Below are 27,757 nucleotides of genomic sequence, written 5' to 3' on the forward strand. Positions count from 1 at the left end.
TTGCTCATAAATGCAATTTTCCAAACTTAATTGATTCTGGCACAAATAAAATCACATATATCTAATCAGCAAAGAGAAAAAAAATCATAAACTTATGCAGGAGCACTGCTAACAAAATATTAACATGGGCATAAAGAAATAATGGCATAGTCACAGTATGATAAGAGATTGACCGTGTGAATATAGTACTCATTTACTGTAATAGCTCAAGTATTAAGAATACAATTAGATATTTCACGCTTGTGCTTTACCCTAACCCATTTGGAAGTACTTGATGGCACATCAATACAGGAAACCATTACAATACAATGGATATAAAACCATAGGCCATAAAAACATCTTCAAGGACCCAAAAAGTTATTATGGCAAGGTGTGATCTATAAGGGATGTATAAGATGCAAAGTATTACAACACGTATCCAACAATTAGATATGTTATTGTAGTCAACATAAAAGGCCTATTGTTGTGTTTGATAATGTAGTCAGCAATATTTTATATGAAAGAAATGGCTCTGCGCATATACCCATGAAAATTTCCAGATATCGAGCGGCAGAAATGGTTCTTTGGGCAGACGAAATATGTTGTATCTGCTTGTAATTTGGGGAACTGGGCTCCCCTCCCTCAGCCGAAGTCAGAATGGTAGAAGGTGAAACCTAGGAGATTTCAGAAGGCAAAGAGAAAGGGCTTACCGATTAAATCTAGGGCAGGAAGAGGTTTCAGAGGTAAACAAAATACCCTCCGCCTGGAAGCCTCCTGCAGGCCTGCCATCTCCAATAGATTCACCCATTCGTAGAATCTTGAGGGAGGTTTTTCAAAACCGGTTCCCTGGAACAAGCCCAAAAAAAATATCAATCTTTTGGATAGCTAGAGATCAGGTGTTAATAATGGTTAGAAACCCAAATCTTTGCTTCCTTCCAAATCCACGAAGTCGAAGCCGAATTTGGAATTAAACCCTAAATCAGAAAAGAAGGATGTACTGGAAATCAATGACAGTTTGGTGGAAAGGCTTCAACAAACATGCAAGACTTTCGGGGATTTTGCTAGATGGTGTGGACTTGGAGTCCCGATAGAGGTCATCACGGATTGGAAACAAAAATCCAGGGAAACGTGGCTGGATGAGGAAGATAAGAACACTAAATTCTTTGACAATAGTGTCAAACTTAGGAAACGTGGCTGGATGAGGAAGATAAGAACACTAAATTCTTTGACAATAGTGTCAAACTTAGGAGAGTCATTGATAGAATCCCTAAGATTAAGATCAGTAATGACTCAGAGGTGGAAGATCCCAAGCTCATCTCCAAGGAGGCAGTAGATTTTTTTTCCAATATCCTCAACATAGATTGAGTCCTCATCGTTCAAACCAAGACAAGTTTCTAAAATTTATACCCAAATTACTAAGTAAGGAACAAGCCCATGGTCTTACTGCAAAATTCTCTTTATCAGAAGTAGAAGCAGCTCTAATGCAGATGAATCCAAATAAATCCCCTGGTCCGGATGGCTTTAGAGCATAAGACAATCATGTAAAAATTTAATTGTATTTGGTATCTTGTTTAACATAATGAAAGGTGAGTTTTTTCCCAAAACAGTTTTTCCATGTTAAGTCTCTATATTATGTATCAATACTATTTTCTATTTTGTGTTCATGGTTAATCTTTATTGAAATTTGCAATTTTGGATTCTACGTTTTTCTGTCCATTGAGAATAAATCTTAAAGTAGACAAAGATAGAGGTCGCAGCAATAAATAGGAATAAAAATGCAAGCTTGAAATAAAAATTTACCAAGGTTAATGACTAATTGATAAGCAGTGTACTCCCACTAGAGCCTCTCCTAAAATCCAAGGCTGATTAACTAAAGAATAAGTCAGTACTTAAAAAGTCATGTCTCTTTTGCAAACTATATCAAGGTCTCCCTTTCTAATCTATTTTTTCATATCCTTGGATAAAACACTCACCAATTCCAACATTGTTCTCCAAACAAAAGAAATCCAAAAAGTTCATTCCTCAAATCTTATCTACATTACTATAATTCTCTATATTCTGTATAGCACACACACTTACTATCAATTTTAATCCCAACTGCAACTGGTCTACCATTTACTCAAACTGGCATTCAAACGATTCATTTAGTAGAAACTTTCATAAAGACTGCATTTGCTTTAGAAGAAACAGTTTACCTTTATGCCTAATAAAACACACAGTTGACACTTTAAGCTAGCCACCAATCCATTATGCCTAATCACAAGGATGAAAAATCCAAAAATAAAAATTGCTTTCCAAAACACCCTTAATAGATGACATATAGAGGACGAACAATGGCATCCACTGATCAGTGTATCCTCAACATTAATCCAAATGACTTCATTGAAATGACTTTAGCCAATGAGAAGCTAAAGGGACGCTTTTGCCATCATTAATAGAAGCATTTTTCGATCCCTAGTTACCAAATTTGGAATTTTTGAACCAAATCTGACTGGATCCAGAGTTTTTAGAACTGCTGTATATGTCTGTTCAGCCCAGACTTCCCAATCTGTTTACCATTTTTTCTAATTCCAGATTTCCAAATCTTCTCTACCTCCTCGACAAATCACATTTTTCAAACCTGATGATCATGGACTCTGATCTAAAGTAGATGGTCAAAGTGTGCAAGATTATTGGTTATCTACTGAAAGTTAATGGTATGCTTTGACATGAACTTCGCTTGTACAATTTTCTGTGTGTCTAACTTATTAATCTTGATTTCCTAATGTTCATATTCTTCACTTTCCTTTGTGGGTATTTGAATAATATAACATAGTAGAACTTGCCAAGTTGCAATATATCATACCAAGAAAAGACTGTTGGATTGCACGTTCAACTACACCCTCTCCTGTAGAACCATGTGTCAAACATTTAGTGATCCTTTTCATAGCCTGAAACATAGTTGGTGCACCTGCTCCATATGCTGAATTTGATCCTACCTGTGTAGAAACCAAAATCAGACTACAGTCTCAAGAAAAGATAACTATAGCACAGATATATAGAAAAAGCAAAACAATATTCTGAAAAAGACAGAGCAAATTCAGTCTAAGGTAAAGAAGGTTAAAATAAACTTCCTTGATCCCTTAGTAGACCACCAAGTATCATTAACACCCATTTTTTGTATAAGAAATGTGCGTCACTCACCTAGAGGCTCCTTTTTTCTCTTAACTCAAACTGTTTGTAAACAAACACAAAGGACAGAGAAAAAAGTGGCTTCAGTATTGTTAGACAAGATCACAAGAAAGCAATACCCACAACTTAAGTCTACATTCTGTAGGACTGTCACTTCATGAAGATGTTGACTGTCCAATTGACTTAGAGACGGGTATATACTTTCTGGAGAGAGGGCATAAACATGAGAAATTGTTTTCTGTAATATCACATCTTCAAGTCTCTTGAACATCTGCTTCATGCCATTCATTTCCCTTACAAGAGCATAATAAATTGAATATTGTCCTTCAGTTCTTCCACACAAGTAAATGTTCACTGAGATGCATTATTAAACTTGGTGAAGTTGTACAGCATTTCATTAGTATCAAATAGACCAGAAGCTACAAAATTAAAACAGTTATTCCTTTTTCAGTTTTAGCTAAAATTTACTAAATAAAAATTGGCACAATAATGGAATATTATACACATTGTTGCTTTTTTAAATTGCACATCCTTTTGAAAGCAACACAATGGTGCCACTACATTCCCTATAGGATGTGGTAGGATGTGGTAATGTGTTCACAACACCACATGGACAAAGTTCTCAAGGTTGCTCACCTGTGACACCTTGCAAGGGCCATAACTATGTCATACAAACTGAAAATTAATTGATTTTTTTCTAACTTTTATAGTTCTATTAAAGGAACACAATGTGTAATCAAATATCTATAGGTTTATTCTTTCTTGCCATGACACCATACTGAAAATGACTAATGATCAGATATCTGAGATTGAAATGTTGGTAAATAGGGTTCACTAGTTTATGCATGCAAACTATGCATCTAACCTATTCACAATAATCACATTTAGAAGGAGAATGAACTCAATAGGCTCAACTTCAAACTTATTAGGGAAGGGCTGACCACAAGCTGAATCCAATACTCCTTGATTGACTTGAGGGTGATTATTGAAATGATGTGAATTGAATGCAAGAGCTAGGGTTAATAATGTGAAATTGACAATGATCAACATGCACAGGTAGTTTAATGTGATGTCCCCATCTAGTTGACATTAGTCAGCTGTGTAGATAGGCCTATCATAGACCCTCGTAGGCTAATGAGGTTGGTTAGAGGGTCCCCTTAGGGATGCAGCTTCTTCAGTGGTTAGAGCTATGCAGGATTGGTGTTCGTTTGTGGTCTACAAGACTCTGTATGCATTACTTACTATTTATAGTAAGTTAGAGATGTTAGAGATGGACCCCTGCTATTTTTAGTAAAGGAGTATGGTCGTATGCAGATTCATCATGTTAGCTCCTAGTTCAGACAACGTCCAAAACTGTTGAGTAATAATGGAGATATTAATGTTCATTTAGTTTAAATAAACATTAATGGTTTTTGAGCTTATATTATTGAGTTATAATATAATTTTATATTTTAACTTAAGGGTCGAGGTATCATCAGTTGGGGCCAGTTGAACAATTAAATTGAATGGAATTATTATTGCACCAACTATTGAATTATTAAATGAAAATTACAAGTTATATTATTACTCATGCCAAAATCGCACAAAGGAGCTTTTTCAAGGAATTTCGACCTCCTTGGGAAAAGAGAATATATATTCATGTGAAAATCGTACAAGGATTTTTATGTTGTTGTTTGTTTGATAATTTCTTCTCTAGAGCATTGGGGGTTTGTGAGAAACCAAGGGTTTCTGCAGAGTTCTGAGCTTGTCGGCATTGGAGAGAGTAGCATCTTCATTGTAGTAGCAATCAGAGGGTGTGAAATACTCACCTGATATTGCTTGTGGAGTTGGCTTCATTCAGGAGTCATTATTGGGCTGATTGGAGTAAAAAAATTCAGAATTTAAAGTCAGATTAAGGATGGATGTTTGAGCAGATTGCATTAACTAAATAAAAGATTTAATTGCTGATTGTAGAGGACCATACTTATTGCTTTTTGGCTGTTCACTACCAGCCATACCCTTACACCTTCATACGGTACAATTTTGGGGTTAAGAGCTTCAAAAAAATTGTTAAAAATCGAAGGAGGCCCCAAGGATTGGAGGACAATACGGCATCATCATTTGGGAATTTCATAGCTGGAAGGTGGAGTTACAGAGCCTTCTTCCTGTTGCCTTTTTGGCCAGCAAGGGTTTCAAAGAGGTTTTAATTCAGAGTTACCCGAGGACGCGTCCCCAGCCTGAAAACCCCCGTCCCCGTCCCGGGACGTTTCGGGGACTCGGGGACGGCCAAGGGACTTTTCCCCCTGTCCCCAAATTGACCTGTTTTTTGAGGGGACGTCCCCGAAACGGGGGGACGCCTACCCTAGTTTTGGGGGACATCCGTACGTCCCGGGGACGGCGGGGGACGGCTGGGACGTCCCCAATCCGTCTCGGGGACACCCAGATGTCCCCCATATTTAAGGCCTTTAAAAAATATTAAAAAATTGGAATTTTCAATTTTTTTTTTAAATTTTCTAATATTGGCCTTTTTATTTATTCAAATTGTTACTAAAAATTAAAAAAAAATAAAAGAAAACAATAAACATTAATTAAAAATAAATTTTAAATTTATTAATTTAATTGATTAATTGAAATTCATAATTAATAATTATTAATTTTATAATATATATCAAATGTTTAAAATTTTGATTAATTCATATTATAAATATAAATATTAAATATTAATTCATATTATAAAATAATAAATATATAATTAAAATATAAAAACGTAAGTTTTTAACTTACGTCTTTGTTTAAAAATTAATATATGATATAAATATTAAATATTAAATAACTATATGAATACGATATAAATAAAATAAAAAACTAAAAACTAAAAACTAAAACTAAATACTTAAAATTTAATTGTATAATTTATATCATATAAGATATAATCATATATGATATATATCGTATATGATATATATCATATATGATTTTATCTATATGATATGAATATCGCAGCACATACAGCACAAAAACCCAACGCAAATACATAACGATATGAATATCGTTAAATTTTTCAACAGCAAACAAATAAAAACTAAAAAGTTAAAAAAACCGTGTTTGTGCAGCCGACAGAAATAGGACGGGTTTCTAGTTTTGGCGCTTTGGTGGAGACTTTTGGGGGCATTTGCAAGGTTTTGACAGCCACAGGTATGTGATTTTTAATTTTTTTTAAAGGCTTTTGTGTCCATTCAACATTAACAAATTAAAATTTAAAAACCAGATTCTAGTCTTTAGGGCATATATTCATATTGTTAATTATTATAATATTAATAATCTTTTAGCAATTAGCATATGATATATCATATATTAAATTATTAATATTATGAGAAAAATGTCTGATTTTTTCTTTTTTTTTTTGGTATTTTATCAGTTCATTCAAAGAATCAAAATACAAAACAATGAGCAGTCATGGGAGTGACAGTAGTACTGACAATGAAGTGGAAGTGGTTGGTGGAGATACAAGTGAAAGTGTTGAGAAATCTAGAAGTAGTGGGCAGCAACCTAGCATATTTAAATGCCCTTCAAAAATTATGGAAACATATGCAAAGGGCCCTTTAAATAAAAACAAACCTCTTCTCCAATATGTTACACCTAGGCCTAGGGGTGAAGGGAAAAAATCTTCTGGAGGGAGTAGCGTGTGGGATTGCCATGTTTGTTTGAAAGATTTTAGGGGCAGCTACACAAGGGTAAAATCTCACTTTTTGGGTCTTCCATGCCATGGGGTCACATCTTGTCCAAATTTAAACAATGAGGAGAGGGTAGAGTGTCATAGATTGCATATGGAGGCAGAAATGGGAAAACAAGGTGGTGCAGTCCCAACACCTTCTTTTGCATCTTCACAAGTATCTAGGCCTACGACATCCACTATTAGTAGTAGTCAAATTGGGACAAGAGGAAAGAGGAAGATGGGTAGTGGGAAGGGAGGGTCAGTAGAAGCTTTGTTTAATGTAAAAGGACGTGAAGCTTTAGAGTCATCTGTAGGTAGATTCTTTTTTGCTAATGCCATCCCATTTAATGTGGCACACTCCTCTTACTTCAAAGAAATGTTCATGGATATAGCCAATTTTGGTCCCACAACCACCCCCCCCGGAGATCATAAGCTACGGACTACTATCTTAGACAAAGAATATTCCAAGATTAATGTGTTAATGGAGGATATGAAACGAACTTGGATGAGGACTGGTTGCTCTATTGTGAGTGATGGGTGGACTGATGTTAGACATCGTCCACTCATCAATATCATTGTCACATGCCCTGTTGGTTCTTATTTTCTAAAAGTTGTGGATTGTTCAGGGAAGCGTAAGAATGCAGAGTTCCAGTTTAGTATTTTGAGAGATGCCATAGAGGAGGTTGGGGCAGCTAATGTTGTACAGGTGATCATTGATTCAGCACGTGTGTGCAAATCAGCAGGTTTGATGGTGGAGGGTGCTTACAAGCACATCTTTTGGACCCCATGTTGTGTTCATGCATTAAACAATGCATTGAAAGACAAAGGAAAAATAGATTGGGTGAAGCATGCGGTGGCAGAAGCTAGAGACATTCAAATGTTCATTTGCAACCACCACACCTCACTTGCTCTCTTTAGATCATTTTCAAAGAAGGAGTTCCTCAAACCCATTGAAACAAGGTGTGCTAATGCCTCTTAATATTGTATCAAACTTCCAATTTTGTATTTTAATTCTCTTTGAATAAAATATAGATATGCCACTTATTTTTTTATTATTTTAATTTTAATGAATATAGGTATGCTAGTTACTTCATCTTGTTGGAGAGGATGCTTGAGGTGCATGATCCTCTACAGTTGATGATGGTGAATCCTGAGTGGACTAGATGGCGGGAATCAAACTCTACTGAAGGAAAATCTACCAAACAAAAGATCCTTGATGACAATTGGTGGTCCACTGTGAGGTAACACATCGCTGATTTTACTATTAAATTGCTGATTGTTTTAAAAAATAAAAATTAGATTGCTGATTTTCATATTCTAGTTTTAATATTTTGAACTTTGCACTTGCAGATACCTTTGCTCTATCATTTCTCCTATTGTAGATGTCATCAGATATGCTGATACAGACTCTCCTAGTCTTGGAGAGATATCTGAGACATTTGACAGTATGCTTGGGAAGATTAAGCAAACAATTTCGGATAAGGATCCTACTTTGGAGTTCTATGAGCAGCATATCAGGCCCATTGTGACACGAAGGTGGAACATAATGAACACCCCGCTTCATATGGCAGCCTATGCATTGAATCCGAAATGGTATGCACCAAGGGATGGAAGGGTGCTTCCATGTGATGATGATGAGGTTTTAGATGGGTTCACATGGGCAATTGATAAGATATATACAGAGGAGCAGGCTTCCATACTTCGTGCACAATTCCTTGACTTCACAAATCTTCATGGTCCTACATTGAGTAAACCACAAGCGAGGTTGGACATAGCCATATTAGCCCAAAAAGACCCTATTGGATGGTGGACATGGCATGGGAGGGATACACCACAATTGAAATCGCTTGCCACTCGCCTACTTTCACAAGTTGCTAGTTCCTCTGCTGCAGAGAGGAATTGGTCCACATATGGCTTTATCCACTCTATCAAGAGGAATAGACTTACCTCTAGACGAGCGGAGAAGCTAGTAGCTGTGCATAGTGCTCTTCGACTTCAAGATCGTCAGACTCCAGAGTATCGACAGACTCCAGCTTTGTGATGGGATGTTGATCCCGAAGATGTGGCCTAGGTTGATGAGGAGGAGACAACACAGGGATTGGTTGGGATTCCATTGGATGAGGTGGACGTAGACCATGACAGTGGGAGCGACTCAGAGGACTCTGATTTTGATGCAATGTTAGGAGAAGCAGTTTAGGGGCAGCATTATACTTTGCTTTTTTGTATTTAGTTTCTGTTTTACTGAGTACTATTTTGATTTTCATATTGTAATTGACAATGCAACTATATGGCAGCAGTGTAGCCTTTGGGCATTTTGACATTTTGTATGTTATTTCTTTAAAGTTTAATATCTATTATGATATGCATATTGACAATGTGAATGAACTGAAATTTTGATTTATGAATGCATAATTCCATATTGATATTGTCTATTGAGTATTAACAATGTTGTATGTTAAGAATTTACATTATAAAATGTTTTCAACTTTTCATAGTATCATACAAATGCTATACCCATGTTTTCATATGAATATATAATCTATATATGCATGCTTTATCCATGTTTTCATATGAACATTTAGAATTTTGAAATTTTCCTATATATTTTAAATTTTTCCTATATTTTATATAGCTGTCCCCTTTGCTGTCCCATGCCATCCCCAAATTTGGCAAAAACATTTGCCATCCCGGAAACGCGTCCCGCCGTCCCCTGCCGTCCCCGTCCCGAAAACTCAGGGTAACTTTGGGTTTTATCAATAAAATGGTATGTTATCTTGATGTAAACAATCTTGTGTTGTGTATTGAAGAAGAATGAATAAAGAATGTCATCTATTACCGAAATATAATTAGTTTCGAATTTCAAAAGTTTCTTTTCTGTTGTATGTATTGCTTTTTATGCAAAACCCTCATCAAAAACACCAAAAAATAATTGCAAACAATTAAACAAACAAAACAAACAAAATTCAGTACAACAGTTAGAGCCTTGACGAGTTCTTACATTTAAGAAAAGATATGCAGACACAAATCACAGATCTAGAAATGGGAAGCAGAGAGGAACCTATGCCTAAAATCTGGGCTTGGAAATCTGGGACAGAGATGACAGAAACAATTTCCAAATCAGGATCTCACTGAGTATCTCCCTGAAGTTTCATCGGATACTAATGCTCGGTTACCTTTTCCTAGTGTTTTTACTTCTTCAAAATCAAGTCAGCTGCATCTCAGTCTTATCTTTTCAAATCTATATCTGTTATCTCATGATCTGTCACCTGCACACAAAAGAGGGGAAAAGGTGTTGTGTTGATAAAGGTTTGCCAAGGTCAAACCCCGAGTTTGGAATTAGCCCTTAATAAAATAATTGAAAGGAAAGCTCTGAAGTAAAATGTTGGATCTACAATATTATACCTCAAGCTTGCTAATGTTGATAATGGTGATGATGCAATGCTCTTTGAATATAATCACGTGCTGATGCAATAACATGACATGACAAGAGATAAAAACGTTCAATCATGAAAATGTGCTTGCATGAAGATTGTTGCAACTTGTTGCTCCATAATGCTCAAGACCTGAAGAAATTCACCAATAATACTTGCTCCTAGAAGTGATCTCAATAATGCTCAATTTGTGGATACGAAAAAGAATTGAAAAGATGCTCTTTTATAGGCTTCCCAAGGTATTTCATAAATTAGGCCGACCTACAATGCTCATATTGAAATATTGGTATCGGGGATCAACTAGAAAGGACCAAGGCACCGACATATTTAAAAATGGGCCCAATCTAGGGGGAAAAGGAGGCCTAGCATCCTAGTCCACTAGGACAAGGGTACCTAATGTCCTAGTCCACTGGGACAAGGGCAACCTTGTCCACCAGAACAAGGTGAATCAAAGGTGGTTTAGGTGCACTCAGGCTCCAGATAGAGACCCAGATCACCATGTGATCATATGACAACAATTTGACAGTGCAAAGGCCAAAAATAGGCTTGGAAAAGAGCCAGGAGAAAACACACTAAGGCCAGGGCACTAAAAGGACTGTAAACTTGTAAAGGGTTACAATTTACAACACTATGGAGATACTGCAATAATCTTCAATAATATCTTCTCATAGTCTTTCAATAATCCACCTTAAGGTCTGCTCAAAAATCTGAATCAAATCTACCTCAAAATTTGCACTTTTCTTCTTTAGATCTGCTCTAAAAATAAGAATGATCTTCAATAATTTCCTTATAAATCTGCTTTAAGGGTCTGCTCCAAATCTCCTTTAGATCTGTTCATAAACATCTTTTAAATCTGCTCTTGAAATCTGATCTTAATTGCTTTGGATCTGCTCAAAATAGGAATGATATTCAATGAATTCTTGCATTCAAACACACTCCACAAACTCTCTCTTAAATACCTTCAACATGCCCCTTTGAATACCTCTTCATCCAAGAGATGTACCTCTCCCAAAGAGGTCTGCCAAAATATGAATATTTTATTTTAAATATTAGATCCTTAAAGTGTGGTTCCTCTATGACGAGGGTCGGCCTCACCAAATAATTTAATTGCAGTTTATTTTAATTTCTCCAAAGTAGGTGCCAATCTTAAGAAGGTCGGCCAGCATAGAGACACAAGATAAATGATAAATATTCTTATATCTTTCTCATGGGTTGGCAAAAAATTAACATTAAAACGTATTAAATATTTTCCTTTGCCAGCAGCGAAATGATAGCAGATGATAGCAGTGATTTGTACTTCCTCCCTTTGACATCAATAACAACCATATTTCCAACGCCAAATAACATGAATAAACAAAATATTCAAGTACCCATAGATGACATTAGAAACTGATTGAAGGTTTGATATCACTTGGCTTTGCCGATAAACTACCACGTCAGTAGTGAATACACTTAAGAGTGCACTATAAACTACTAAAGGACAACACTCAAAAGGACTCAACACAAGTCAGAACTAATCACCACTCCAAACTGTATCGCCAATGAAGAAAAGCAAGCCAAAATGTCAAGGAACACCTCGAAAACACTTGTCAGCATTGGATAATGGCTGAGCATTATTTAAGATGATAGGAGCCTGCTGATTATTGAAATTTGACTAAGATTGAAAAATTATAAGATCCTCCAAAAACTAGAATTTGTATTGTAACTCCTAAAGATCCAAAACCCATCCTAAACATCCTGAAACTATATAAATGAAATATAACTTTAAAGTATAAGTGAAGTACTCCCTTATACTTAAATGTTAATTTCAACCCTCATGCTCCCTCACAGTGAGTACACATACGGACAGCAATAAAGGAGGCATAGCTTTCAAAAATTGCAACTTCATCCTTCATCAGCATAGGTGGCTATGTTCGAACTGTACAACCAAGAATGATGCAAACTGCTTATTCATTTCTAGAGAAATCAGTAGCTTCAATTGGTATGGCCTCCATGGATTAGTACAATTAGCATAGGGAGAAAGCTAGGCCTAGCTCCACTACTTCCAACAACCTCCAACACAAAAACTCACACAAAACAGCATCAAAGATTCACAAACCGAAAAACTCCTCAAAAGACATCAAATACCTACATTACTGAAGCAACCAAAATTGAAACTCCACCTGCAAAACAATATGATAACATATCTAACCTCAACATTGAGCTCTCAACCTCCTTTTATAACATTCTCAAGACAAAATAATAATAATTTCCCGCTTTCCTCACCAAACTCTTTTCTCAAATTAAATAATATCCTTTTGTAATGTCCCTTTCCGCATAGTAGTTTGGAGTGACTAATTAGCCTATTTAATTCTCATATGCTAAAGTTGGGAAAAAAGGAATTAGTTAATTTAATTATTTAATATTATCCAACCAAGTATATTTTACAGGTAATATTATTTAATTAATTTAATAAGATTTATAAAGTGAATTGAGTCAAATATTGAAGGAAATTAATATTCACTTTAATTCTAAGGTTTAATTAAAATATTAAAAAGAGCAAGAATTTGAAAAGTTGTAATGGTTTCCAAAGATTCTTATAAAAAGGCCATTTTGAGGCGCCCATTCGGACATGCTTGGATTATATCTCTTATTTCGTTTCGGCGAGCTTCTTTGGACTAAAAACCCTAAGGGTACTAGGTTTGGTATTGAGACTAATCTACCCTAGCCAGTTTGTTAAAGAGATTATTCGAATCTCGCACAGTGGATTTAATAGGTTGAGTTGCAAATCTGTGAAGTCTCTTACAAAGACAAACTTATAGAGATCTTGGGATTATTCGACAATATTGATTTCATTCTTCATGTTGCCAATATGGACGATGTGATATGTTTTTTATGACACCTCAAACACAGAATAAAATACCAAGTATTTTATACTCTCTTTAACAAGGTAGCACACCATTAACAATGATCATAAAGCGATTGAAGTTAACCTTTCAATATGAGATTAGACTAACCATGCATTACAACTTACAATCAACAAAATCCAAATGGTATGAACATATAGGCTTCACCATTAATCAACAATAAGATCTTCCATTCAACTAATTAACTCTAAGTAAACAAATCTAAAGCTTGAGAAGTAAAAACCATTCAACATATTGAAACTCATACAAAGATCCACCATATCTTCAATGAAAATTATGTATTTATTTCGACATAGGATTGGCAAAAATTTCTTGTCTCCTCTTCCTACTACTTCTTCTACTTGCTAGCTCATAGTTTAAAGACTCATGTACTCACCACGAATTTGCCACGAACTTGCCACGAACTCGCGAGTCCAGTGGCTCCATGAGTCAACTCGCGAGGCGAGTCCTAGCGAGTCTTTTTGAACGACTCGCGAGTCAATTACACGGACTCGCGCAACCCAGTTATGACGCCCAGCAACGTTAAAAGGTGATTTTTTTTGCATTTTTTCATTCATTTGCCTTTCTTTCTTGGTGAAAACAGGTTTGTAGGGTTTCAAGGAGGAGAGCAAAGAAGATTAAATCAGCAAAAGAGATCTAGGTAAGGATTTTTCCTCTATTTTTTTTTTATTTCCATGTTTTGAAAATCCAATAAAACCTTTAAAAACAACGGGATATGCTGCAAAAAAATATATATATTCTTTATTCTTTCCTAACTTGTTTCCTTATATTTTTTTCTTGCTTTTGAATGCTATTTTTCCCAAATGATTCATTATCATTTTTTTGTTGATTTTCCACAAAACCCTGCTGATTTTTTTATTTTTTCATGTTAAATCAACAATGGCAAGTTCAACTCCAAGGGCAACCCCATGGCCAAGAAGAAAAAAAGATAAAGCATGGAAATATGGGATTTTTGGAAGCAAAAAGGGGGAAGTCACTTGCATCGAATGTACAAAATGGATGACGAGTCAATAGATTAAAATACCACCTTGCACAAATACCTAGATATGGTGTGGACATATGCCCCAATACAACTCCTAAGATTATTACAGAGATGAAGGCCATTCTTGCTGAGAATGATATGCAAAAGGAAGAAAAGCAAAAAACAAAAGAAGCCATGGCAGCTGCAGTGAATCCCACATTGTCCACTTTGGGTCCCATTGGTCACACTCATGGTCGTCAATCACTTTCATCTTTTGGTGACAATGAGGGTGAGGCTAGTGCCACTCCTGTTAGAACAGACCCTATTTTTTTTTGTACCACGCAATGTTCCAGGTGCACAACCTTCACTTGAAGGTACAGGATGGAATAGAGAGAAGCATGAACAAGCAAAGATAGCAGCATCAAACTTTTGGTTTTACAATAATATACCTTTCAATGCAAAAAACAATGTGTATTGGGAAGGTTTGGTTAATGCATTAATAGTTGTCAATAAGGGGTTTAAGGCCCCAACAGGTTATGACTTCAGTGGGCCATTGCTAGAGCAAGGTGTAAGAAATACACAAGTTGTGGTTGATGATCAGAAAAGATAAAAAGATGCAGCATTTTATCCGATGGATGGACCAAAGAAACGGGACTCGGACTCGGCTCGGACTCGGCAAGGCCGGCTCGGACTCGGGCTCGGGCTCGGACTCGGGACTCGGTGTCAGACTCGGCTCCAGACTCGGCTGGAATCGGGAAAGTGAAAAACTCAAGAAATTTAGAGATTTTTAAAGATTTAAAACTTGTTTCAGGCACCTTTTATTGAATACACCTTAAAGACACAATAACATCATCAAACTCGGCTCATTTGATTACATACACAAGTATACATCAATCACATAAGCATAAACGCAAATTGTAGCTGAAGGAAATAACAAACATAGATATATAAATATTGTCAAATGTATACAATATTACAAAACTCATGGAATAAAAAATCCATGTCATCATATGATCATCATCAAATGTTTCATACAAATACCAAAGGTAAATACAACTACAAGCCTATGGCTCAGAGGAGCCTGCACCCTCTGGCCCTGGCCCCGGCCCCGGCCCCCTGCGAAGGCATCTAAGGTAGGTCCTGGATGATTCGACAGCCATAGCCACTCCCCGTGACACCATGCCATGCTCACCAACATCAGGAACATCCGTGTCACTATCTGGCTCTGAATCTCCTGTCTGTGCTCGTGCTTTGTGCTCCTCCTCTACCATGGCTACAGTCTCAGCCTCTATATCTACCTAGTCGATCCAATCACTGTCAAACTCGGAGCTTAAATTTTCCCTACTTCTATCGACGTAGTTTCCCCCCATATTTTTCGATGGGGGTTTGGGGGCAGCGCCCCTAAGGTGGGGTCAAGGGGCATCGCCCCTAAGGTGGGGTCAAGGGGCAACGCCCCTTGCGCGCTCCGCGAGGCCAAAAAAACTTATTATTTAATAAAGGTGTCGGGTGTTATTTTTCTATTGGCTGACATGTTGTAACCCTAATTTTTCTCATTCTCAGGCGAAGGTTGTAGTGAACAAAGACGATACCATTCATTTAAAAAAAACTTTTTAAAATGTTTTTTTTTGTCATTTTACTAACCCAACCAGTAGCCGAGTTTGGGGCTCGGGACTCGCCGAGTTTGGTGAGTTTGAGCCAAACTTGCCAACTCGGCAAGTCTGGCGAGTTTGCTCGCCAAACTCGGACGAGTCCGAGTCCGAGTCCCAGAGACTCGGCGAGCATGACTCGGACTCAGACTCGCCGAGTTTAGGCGAGTCCGGGCGAATCCCGTTTCTATGCTATAGGATGCCTATCTTGCATGAGGACTGCACCAACACCTTCTCCAATGGACAGATGGACGAAATAGGACTCTTCTCAACTTCCTAGTGGCTTCAAATGGTGCAATGGTATTCCTAAAGTCTGTTGACGCCTCAAATGAAATAAAAAATGCAGAGATTTTGTGTAATCTATTGGATGGGGTGGTTCAGGAAGTTGGAGTGGAAAATGTTGTCCAAATTATCACTAACAACACAGCTGCATATGTATCTGCAAGTAGAATGCTTATGGAGAGGCATCCTATGATTACATGGAGTCCTTGTGTTGCACATTGCTTGGACTTGATGCTAAGGACATTGGGAAGATTACATGGGTGAAGAAGGTGGTTGAAGATGCAAGAAGTGTCACCAAATTCATCTACAACCATACTTGGGTGCTTGCTTTGCGACCTAGAGTGACACGATTTGCTAGCCACTTCATCACTTTGCAGAGCATTCTTAGTGCCATTCCTCATCTTATGCAGATGTTTGTGTCTGATGACTGGTTGGGGTCTGCATACTCCAGAAAACCTGAAGCAGAGAAGATTGTAAGCATTGTTTTTGGGTTCAACAAAAGTGGAGAGGAGTTGACTGCGGTAAGTAACAAACACAAAAGTAAACTTTATACAAGATAATCTATTTGCTGATTTTATTTTGTAGGGGTTAATTTTGTACTAATTTAAAATTTGTTTTCATTTCTTTAGGTGACAGAACCTTTGGTAAGGGTTTTTCGTATGGTGGATGGAGAGGGCATGCCAATGGGTTTCATTTATGAGGCCATGGATAGGGTCAAAGAGGCCATTTCATATTACTATCGTGGAAATACAAGAAAATGTGAAATTCTTTGGCGCATCATTGATCGTAGGTGGACAAACCAACTCCACCAACCGATACATGCCTTCGCCTACTTCTTGAACCCGAAGTTCTACTTCTCCGATTCATTTAGGGCTGATGAGGAGGTCATGGCAGGTATTATTGCATTCATTGATAAGATGACACCTGATGCTAAGTTGAGAGACAAGCTTCTTGATGAGTTGGAGGTGAGATTTGACATTTGTAATTGCTCTAACTTTATTTATGAATTTGGAAATGTTCATTATTGAATTTGAGTTTGAAATTTTGACTATCTATTTATGAATTTGGAAATGTTCATTGTTCAAGATCTACAAGAGTGTAGAGGGGAGACTCTTCTCATCACAACTAGCAATTGATAGGAGAGGAAAACAACAACCAGGCAAAACATTAACTTAGTTCAATACAGCATGAAAAAACTACAAACTTGATTGTTACATTTTTTTCTCAATTCTAATATTTCTAAATGTTTTTTGTAGATTATGGTGGGAGAATTATGGTGCTGGCATGCCTAATCTTCAAAAGATAGTCGTTCGTGTTTTGTCTCAACCATGCAGTGCTTCTGGGTGTGAACGAAATTGGAGTGTATTTGAGAGCATTCACACCACAAAGAAGAGAAATAGATTGACACAAAAGAGGCTCAATGATCTTGTCTTCGTTCGGTACAACCTTCACCTTCAAGTTAGAAAGGTGGAGGGTGTTTCACATGAGGCCATTGACTTGGATGAAATTGATCCATATGGTGATTGGACCGTGAATGAAACAAAATGATAGTGAGGATGTCCTCCTTACCAAAGAAGAACTTGCAAAAATAGAGAGAGGAGCATCACAAGAAGCAGAAGGAGCAAGATTGGAGGAAATGGAGGAGGATGAAGATGAGGACGAAGATGAGGACTTTCATTTTGAAGAAGAATCATCTCACCATTTAGATACCACAACACCCACTGCTACTACTTCTAGCTCAAGGCCTGAAAAATAGAGCTATATTAGGAGAAGTCCAAAGAGGAAGATGTAGTCTTCTCTTTAGTTTGTTTATTGTTGTTTTTCACATTTGGAGTTGGACATATCATTATATGTAATTTTGTAAAGATTTATAAACTTATGCTGCTATTATACATTTTAGAGTTTGAAACTATGAGTATGAATGATGAAATTTCAAATATTGAGTGTTCGGAGATCATATGACATGTGTAATGTTTCAATTATGGCTCTCATGTTCTCTAAATGCATTAATTTCTTTATGCCTTTTTGTAAAACTACGTTTTTTTTTTTTGCCAAGTCTTTCGCGAGTTTTTCACGAGTCCGAGTCCAATTTTTTGGTTTGTTGAGTCCGTGGCGAGTCCAAGTTTTAAAACTTTGTGCTAGCTATCAACTATTAACCTTTACAAATGAAAAGAGCAAACCTTATATAGAGCTCTTGATTACAAATGAAGGTCTAGGTTTGATTTGAAATCAACGACCGAGATAATTCAAGGAAACCCTAAAGTGAGGTAGTTATAAAAACCACCAACTTACATTTAATACTATTTGATGAGAAAATTACATGTCTTGAATGTAAGTCCTTTGAGTAAACGGACCAATGAGAAAATAGTTGTTACATTGAATTTAGTGCCTTCCACATATATAGTTGTTGATGAGTCAAGTTCGATGAACCTGGACATGTTGACTTGGAATAACTTAATTGGTTGAGATGAATAGGTGCCACATCAGCATATATATCTTGTAAACTAAACATCATACAATTGTTTGATGTGATGGTTCATATTCCCAAATTGCATCATCTTGATCAGGTCTCTAACTTCGATTAACTCTTTTGAAACTATCCACTTTACTTGATCATCCTTGTGCATTTCATCTTCACGCTTGGGAATCCTCCTTGTGTTTTCCATCATCTCGTCTTTATCTTCATTTGTTCGCCATCACTATGGAGTCTTCTTCATGTCTTGAACTTGTCCTCTTCATGTTGTAATTTGCTTCCTTGCTTTGTTGAGTTCCTTCCTTTGATCTTGGATTTCCAAAGGAAATCCACGGTCATTGTAGAGTCTTCAAGTTTTTCATCCTTGTCAAATAATCTTTCTTGAATTTTCTTTGATGATCTTCTTGAATTTTCTTGATGATCTTCTTGAAATAACATTGACCCCACATACATTTATGGTGGAAGATGAAAGGATAGTCAAGCATAGATATTCACTAATAATTAACCCATTCCAAATCACTAACAAAAGTAAAGAATAATTGAGGAGGCTATGTCATTTTCTTAGAAGCTCTCTCTTGTTTTGCATGATGCTTTTTCTGCTTACATAATCATGTACAAGCCTTTAAACAATTGGTCGATTCCTCCTCAAAAGACTAGTTGCCTCCTAATCAAGGACAGAAATTTGCAAAGGGGTAAGAGATGTTCTTTCAAGGCCAGTAAAAATGTCTGCTAGCTTCTTTTGTTCATTGATGTATTGGTCATCTTAGAGTACAATATCAAAAATATTACTAGAATCACAAAGTAGACACGAAAACAAAGAATAAAAAATATTTTTAATAATATAGCAGAATGATACACACAGGCTTCTGTACAACAATCTCAATGTATGCAATACCGTAGTTAATTTGGTGATGTTTGTATGAGCATAATACTATAGCCAACAACTAGCATGCTAAAAACAATAACGCTAGCATTAACATCATGTTCACGTTTAATAAAATTGATATTGTTGGAGCATGTAATCAGCTTCCTCTAGCACAAGTAAATATAATACATGCTTCACCAGCTCAATCATGTAGATATCTTAGGGAAGGAATGAATTCTCAGTAGAAAATGAAGCTCAACCAAGGGAAGTAATGAATTCTAAAATGGAAAATGAAGCTCCACCACACCAATATTTTCCCCAAATTTATAAACAAGATAACTGAGCTAATTGAAATTTTCCAAGTGTTTTTGTTGTCAGACAAATTAAAAATGACACCCCTGTTTCACCTTCAATAATTCAACTTCACCTCTATGTGAATATTCTAAAAATTCTGCTCAAAATCCAAACTAAAATGCACAAGATCAATCCATCAAATAGCATTGAAGGAAAACTAGACTATAATACCATTCAAGACTAAACTGGCATTTTCAACGTTTTAAGCAACTTTACAATGCAACTACTTGATATTGAATCCAGTACCTCTTCAGTATCAAATAGTGCAACCATCCTTATGCAGGGCTCATTGGACAGATCTTCAGGGGAACAACATGTATCCAAAAGAGCTCTCAAGGCACAAAAGCAGGAAGCAAGATTGTCCAATCTTCCCGAAAATATAAATTCATTTCGTGCACCCCCTAAGCAGCTAGGTTGAGTGTCGCAGACATTTAATTCAAAATCGGCTATTTCGTCAGCATTGCATCCAAGCTCTTCTGCCAAAACCTAGGATCCAAAGTAGATGAGAATAATGATTACACTGCAAGAAAAACAAGAGATATTGTATGAATTATGGCCTTTATTTGGGGGCCAAGCAAGAATAACCTGGAAAAAACTACTTTCTTAAAGATTCAACTTTCAATGTTGCTTGTTTCCATATAACATCTTAATTTAATCTTCCCACTTTTCATTACCTTTCTTCTTCCATTTGTTCCTCGTTGCTTACTTTTTGCATGCTGAAAAAACGACTTCCTTGCATTGACTAGAGCGGGAAAATTCAAAAAAAGAGACAGATAGACAGACGGACAAACCTGTAACAGTAGAGAATGATGAGAGTTTCTTGGGGAAGGTGGAAGAGGATTTTCCTCATCAGTCACAGAACAAAAATCTTCTTTAATTTGTGACGCAAGAACTGGGATAAAATGAGTTTGTAAATTTGGTTTAAAACCATCAGTGTTCACTAACCTGAATCCACAAGAAAGGATAAAGACATGAAGCTTCATATCAGGGGCGTAAACCTGAGAGAATCAATGAGAACTCCAGTACCAAACAGGAAAACTTATAACCACAAATAAATATTAGCTATCATCAATTTGACAAACACGATTGCGAGCAATCAAGAGACTCCATTGACAAATAATATTTGCAATGGCCAGAAAGCTATCTCATGGAAAAACATAAGTATGTCATTTTAGACATCTTTACACAGATTTGGATTGATTACAAACTTTATTTGCTAGACAATTTTTGCAATTTGGAGCCTGTTTGAATCATGTAGAATTAGTTTATTGTCTGTAAAAACATTTCCAACATTCCTTGAACAATAAATAAAGATCTAGTGAATTATACTAATCCATCTTCTCCATAGCAGCAATCTTTCAGCAATGATGACTCAACGCATTCCTTTGTGTAATACTCTGGAGTATAAAATCCAAGAATCACATATACATCAGTTAACAAAAATATGCTTTCAATGAATGTAATTATTACCGGATGAATAAATACATGCTGTAGGTATCACCAAATGGGGCATCTGCCACATTTGTTGAGTCTCCTAGATGTTATCTATAATAGCCTCCCTCTGCCAAGATGATCAAACCAAAAAAATTAATAGGAGGTCTGATTTAGACCTGGTGACCAATCAGTGAAGATACATGATGGTTTGGAAAAAAACAGCCCACACCATCACTACATTCGAGAAACCAATTGAACACTACAATTATTTTTGACACGTAATTCCACCACTATATCCTTTAGGGAGTGCTCGCACCAAGCAATATCAGACTCACTAACTAACTTGTAATTACCTCATTCGTTCACTAAGACAAAGACTTGCATAAGACAGCAAATAAGTTGACAACAATCTTAATCCATGTCTTCATGAGCGAGTAAGTTGACAACAGGTCTGTTTTGGAGCAGCGATTTATCAGAAGATGAAAAACTGTTTTAGAGTTTTGTGCACACATATTGATATAAACTAGATACATATGTTTCTCATAAGCCTTGTTGTCTAGACCATTGTGGCCACTTAGATAACTTGAACAAGCAGATTGAGAGTTTATATAGAGGAGTGAATTTTTATAGAGCAGACAGAATATAATGATGAAATACATCATGACAACATTATTAGAGACAATACAGAATTGTATGCGATGGCTAGCATTCAGGGCGTGCAATTAATGTATTATTAATGGTAGCAAGGGCAAGGTAGCCATCTGATACATACAGCTAGCCGTTTGCATTAGTACAAATAAATTGATAAACAGCAGAGAGTTGTTGAATAGAATTAACAAGGAGCGATCTGAATTAAGGTTTTGTTATGAAAAATAACATTGAAAGGTGCAATTCCATGTGACTTCATTTTAGAAGGTGAGATCTAAAAGCAAATGCAATTAGCAAACCTTAATAAATTATCTTATTCCTAATATTAATGTAGTGGGATTAAGGAGAATGTAATGTCTCTACTAGTTAGAGATCACTGTCCTGCAAAACAGATTGTTAGAAATACAGCGAATATACATATATAACTAATCTAATTTGCAATTAAACTTAAATTACTTAATTAACACTAATCTCAATTCTTATTTAATAAAAAGGATACGAGTGCAGCACTGGGACATGTCCTTAGGCGTTGTGAAGCTCGCCTTCTTGGAACCCATCTTGGTTCCAAACTATCCAGGAAATCGAAGGTTAATTTGATTCCTGTCTTGGATGTAATTTCTTACACCCAAGCCATCCAGGAAATCGAAGGTTAATTCGATTCCTGCCTTGGATGTAATTTCTTACACCCAAGCCATACCAAGGAAGACCATCATATATGATCCATTCCTTGCCTTGGATGATGCATCTCATCATCCAAGTCTACCACAGAGGACCGGCCAAATCCGTCTCTTCTTGGATGAGTTTTGTCAACCAAGCCATAACATATATGCATATAGATATTCAGTATATACTGCCTACCAGGGATTATCATAATCCCTGAATTAGGCTACGGGGATTTCCTCCCAATAGCCTCCATCATATAATCATATTATTGCCATTCATTGATATACAACATTTCATAACCATTCATATTATCAATGTCATTATAATTCCTATTATCATTATTACTTAAATTATAATCTTATGACATACAACATTATGCTAAAATTCTGTAACATACAACATTGTAATAATGATGACATAATTTTGTACATACATATTATAATAATTATGTCATAACTATTGAAAACACATTATAATAATTCTGTAACTACACATTATAATAATAATGATATAACTATTAAAAACTACACGTATATTTATATGTGTGTGTGTGGCACACATATACGTACCTGTGGCACCTCTGTTGTTTCCTTCCTTTACTCTTTCCTCTATCTACATAGCAGTAACTCCTATCTTTTCCTATGTTCTCCTTTAAGGCTACCTTAAATTTGCCACAAATCAGACCACAATTTCCGCATAAGTCTATCATAAACCCCTTCACTAATTCCTCTTTATAATCTGTCATTCATAAAGTTCTTTACTAAATCTGCCGTCTATCTTTCTATTAATGTTTCCTTGTACATATGTTTATATTCCTGAAACCACGCATCCTCTCCCCTAACTATGATTAATATAATTAAGTGTATTCCTCAATGAATTGAGGTATTTGTACTTAATGTAATGATCGCATACTATATCAACTATAGCAATGTAAATACGCACTGAGATATAATGCGATATTGCTTTAGCCATATGGATTGCAGTCTCTACTATGATCTCTTAACCCATGCAATGTTGGCTCTGTATTATGGATGTATAACCTTGCAGCACTAATCTGATGTTGTGTCTGATATATCTAATGGTGATATGTTACTGGCCCTGATCCGACAGAGCAGATCTGAATAAATACAAGAACTACTAATGTACCAATCCGGTTCTAAACTTGAAGTCCCTTGCTTAGTCTGAGCTATCCCCCCCCCCCCGCCCCGTGATATTTCTAAAGAGATACACACCCTCCATATATACATGGTAAGGTTGCCACACTAGAGATACGTCTCTTCATTATGATGTTTCTCCTTAAGCGATCACATTCTTTCTTGACCATCGGTTAATTTGATATAGTTGTCTTAACAACTCCTCACTTTCTTAATCACCGCTGTACCCTTTCCCATACGTCGATAGAAGATCGACTCATGCGATATTTGCTTTCCATGATATGTTGATGTTCTCTTAATCCACAAAACAGTAGCAAGAGACAAAGTCATTTAGGCTTTACGGGAATAAGATCCTTCCATAATGCTTATTAATCATATGCTAACTGCTGTATATGGAACGGTTTTTCATATATGATCGAACCATATTATTATGATTATTAGTTGAATATTAATCCTATTACTGATTGTCCATTCATTGATAGTTTGTGATTACATTGAGGATAGAAGTGCTGATCATTACAACTTAATGTTATAATATCGATTAGTTGAAAAAGATGAAAATCAGTAGTTAAAATTTAAAACTATTTAATTTGTATTAGTTTTACATTACTGAATATCACTGTCTAATGTGAGGGAACAATCTCTGACAACAGCAGTTTATTTATATTTGATTCAATAATCAACTTTATTTATTGATTAGGATGAGTGCTATTCTATTGTTTTTTATTGGATAGTTGTTTTTCTGAATTTTATTTATTATTATATTTGTTTTCTAATTACTTTATTAGGTTTTGTCAATAATATAATATTGTAAAATTTATATTATTATTTGATAAATAAGAAATTAATATTAATATTTAAATCATGTTCATAAATAATATTTAATTAATGAATTTTAAATAATCATTCATTGGTAATTATTATATTAATTAATAATAATAATTTCTTCATTTAGGGTCTCTCTCTTTCTCTCCGTATATATATAACGATCCCGGAGGGGACATGACAGAGAAATGGAGAGGTGCAATTTGTAAGAAATAATGAAGAGTTGCATTTGTGATGAATGATGAAGGGGATATAGAAGACTTTATTTGATTATTATTTCCCATTGAGGATCACTCTAGTGGAGCTGAATTTTATAACGACAAAGCATATGTTTCAAACATATAAATCAGGAAAGGCTTCATCACACAACTGCATGATTCTAAGGATATCAATCAGGAAGAGCATCAAGTTTCAAGGCCTATAAATCTATCTTATATAGGCAGACTTATACACAATTCAATGCATGGTTATAAGGACAATAAATCAGGAACAGCAATCAGATTTGCATTAGGATCAAAATCATATCCAGTGTGCATACAAATCAGACTTTATATCAGAAATTCAAGAGAGTTGTAATCATCCTTAGTTATCTAATATTTTATTATTCATTTTGGATTATTCATTTGTTAAAAATATTGCAATTTTAGTGGATATATTACATTGTTCCTAAAGGGAACATTACATAACTTAACCTAATCAAATAAGCGTTCTTTCAAAGTCTAACACATTTTACTGATTCAAACAAAAATGACCTTATAACAGTCACACTGAAACTCACCCTGGGGATAACAGTGAAATACTAATCAGACACCTTGAAACCAAGCTCCTTGTCCGAGAAAAAGAAAGGCTATAAAGAAGGGCAGTCATCTGGCACAACACCAGACCCCAAAACAGAAATCGTCAAATGCCCCTTCTGAAAGGCAAAAATGTTAAAACAATAGGTGTATCGGTATGTATTATCCTCTTCCCCCTTGAAACAGGGTTGGGGCTTTTGTTCAGCCAAGAGTAAACAGTTCAAGAGAAGACAGTCTACAGTTGCAGCCTTTTGCTGAAGAAAAATATTATGACTGCCTCCCATAGCATTGAAGTGCTTGGAACACCGGAAGTGAGGATATTCAACATTTTACAGCATTTACCTTCGGTATCCAATGAAAATGCTCTCATGAACTGTCTATGGGTTGAGAAACACTTTCTAAAAGCATATAGTTATCAGGATTGAATAAAATAAAAATGAGTTTTATGTTTTTTCCAAGCATAATGTTCAGATAGTTGCAATAAATATAGATATTGGTTAACTTGTATTATCTTGAAGCCAAGAAATTTGTCACTACATAGAGGCAAGTCACAGATTTGTAGCCATTTTTTAATCACCAGCCCCAAATTCGCTTGATCCTTCGCATGCTTCTAGTTCAGATTCTGATTTTGAGCTTGACGTTTCAATTAGCCTTTTGTGGCTAATTTCCATGTTTGCTCAATTCCTATTTTGGGGCAGTTAAGGAGTACCTAATGTTTAGGTGACTTTATTCTGTCGTTGTTTTAGAATAGATTTATTTTCTGATCCTTTCCTTCTACTGTTCCTGCAACATTTGAATAGGTTTTCTTTTAAGCGTTTCTTTTTGGGATATTTAATTATTATTCTCAAAACTCTAAAAGCATATTCATTGTGACCTATAAAGATTTACCTTGGGCACAAGATATTCTTAGTGATAGCCGAAATTGAGCTTATGTTGCAGATATTGGCATTCACATATTTGATCTAAGCTTTATGTGTTCTTGTGTAAGGTCTTGTTGAGTGAATTGCAGTGAAGAATAGTGTTGAGCTTTGTATCAACATTACCATTCATCTTAGTAGGTAATTGTGTGTGCCTCTAAAAGTTCACCTTTATTGAATCTTGCATTGTGGTTCACTGTTAGGATTAGTTTTTGTTTAATCCATTGTTGTGTATGTGGATCTACTGGTCTTTATTTTCAGCCAGCTAGTAAGCATTAGTGATTTAGTCTATTTTGTTTTACTTGCAATTTTTTATTCATAAAACCCTCATATGTGAGATAAGAATTTTTTAGCATTGCCCTCAACCTCATAGGTCAATTTTATTTTCAGTTAATTCCCTTAATTACCTTCTCAATCTTTTGAGATGCTTTTTAGTATTGTAATGTATGCATAGCTGTAAATCATATTTATTTCTTTAAGTTTAGGAATAGTGTTTAGTTTCAAGGAGATCCCCAGCTAATTTGAAGACAGGTTTATCCTCGTGTGCTGTTTTGTTTTGTTTTGTGTTGTCATTGTTGCCGGGAATAATCATTATGTCATGTTGTCGTATTATGTTATATTGTCATCAGTAATTATGAGTTACGGCAGTCAGTTAGTCGTCCCGAAGGGCAGTTGGACGCGACGGTTGGTCACACCTCTTCGGGTATTATATATTGCATACCTTCCCTTCGTAGTGGCATCATCATAGTCGTATCTGGGTGTAATGTTGTAAGCACGTGATGTACATGGACTGTTGAATTAATACAGAAACTGGTTCTTTAATATATTTCCATTATGTTCCGTGCATTTACTTTCTGCGTTTAATCGTTTACCCGTATGTGGCAAACATTTGGTGCCATTGCCTAGACATACTCGGGAAAGGAAGGAGCCGATGGCGTACGGACACGATGGGCCTAACCGTCAGTGAGATTAACCGAGAGGCCAAAAACGCACAAACGGAACTCTACGACGGAGAGGACGCTGCAACGAGGGAATTCTCAATCCTGCTTCAGGCGGCCATCGAGACCTACATACGAAGAGAGGCCACGGAGGCTGAAGTCCCAACAAGTGTTGTGTGGACCGCACTAGAAGTTAGCCCCGCAGTGAATCGGTTGATGAACCACCTCCCCCGGTTGCTTGCACAGGCATCACTGGCGCAACGAACCCGCCTGGAGGAGATTGCCCGTGAGGAGCGACGCCAACAAGTCCTCCGACAGTACGAAGAAAACAGTCCTCGCTGGGAAGCGGAGCGTGATGGCATGAGGCCAAGGGGAAATTGAACCCTGTAATAATCCCGACACAATGTTGACATAAATTGTGGTCGAAAGGGAAAATAATAAAAGTTTTTTTTGTGTACATAGCGTGTGCTTGCTATGTACGGGAGTGATTTATGCCCAATATACTAAAGAAGGACAAAAATAAAAAGATATGAAGTGACGAATGGGAAGTGGCACAAAGAGCGTTGAATCTCAGACAGCAAATAGAACGAAAGCGTAGGCTAAGGCAGCTTGCCAAGGGACG

The 27,757-nt window shown here is 36.2% G+C and overlaps 1 protein-coding gene across 8 annotated transcripts in view; it reads right to left on the reverse strand.

The window, feature by feature from the left end:
- Nucleotides 1-27,757, reverse strand: part of LOC131061292 (probable aspartyl aminopeptidase) — a 159,599-nt gene that overhangs the window by 75,503 nt on the left and 56,339 nt on the right. For 6 of the 8 annotated variants that reach the window (XR_009359310.1, XM_057994897.2, XM_057994903.2 and 3 more), the window contains exons 5-7: nt 20,437-20,707; nt 20,009-20,248; nt 2,825-2,957 (exon numbers count right to left, since the gene is read on the reverse strand). Coding sequence is in view for 7 of the 8 variants with exons in the window: in XM_057994897.2 (XP_057850880.1) it covers nt 2,825-2,957; nt 20,009-20,248; nt 20,437-20,707 (644 nt within the window). In the remaining variant the exon portion in view is untranslated. The remainder of the gene's footprint in view (nt 1-2,824; nt 2,958-20,008; nt 20,249-20,436; nt 20,708-27,757) is intronic. The other 2 variants (XM_057994902.2, XM_057994900.2) reach the window with 1 other exon arrangement.

The sequence above is a fragment of the Cryptomeria japonica genome, chromosome 11 (genome assembly GCF_030272615.1).
Source record: "Cryptomeria japonica chromosome 11, Sugi_1.0, whole genome shotgun sequence".
In the NCBI taxonomy this organism is placed as follows: Eukaryota; Viridiplantae; Streptophyta; class Pinopsida; order Cupressales; family Cupressaceae; genus Cryptomeria; species Cryptomeria japonica.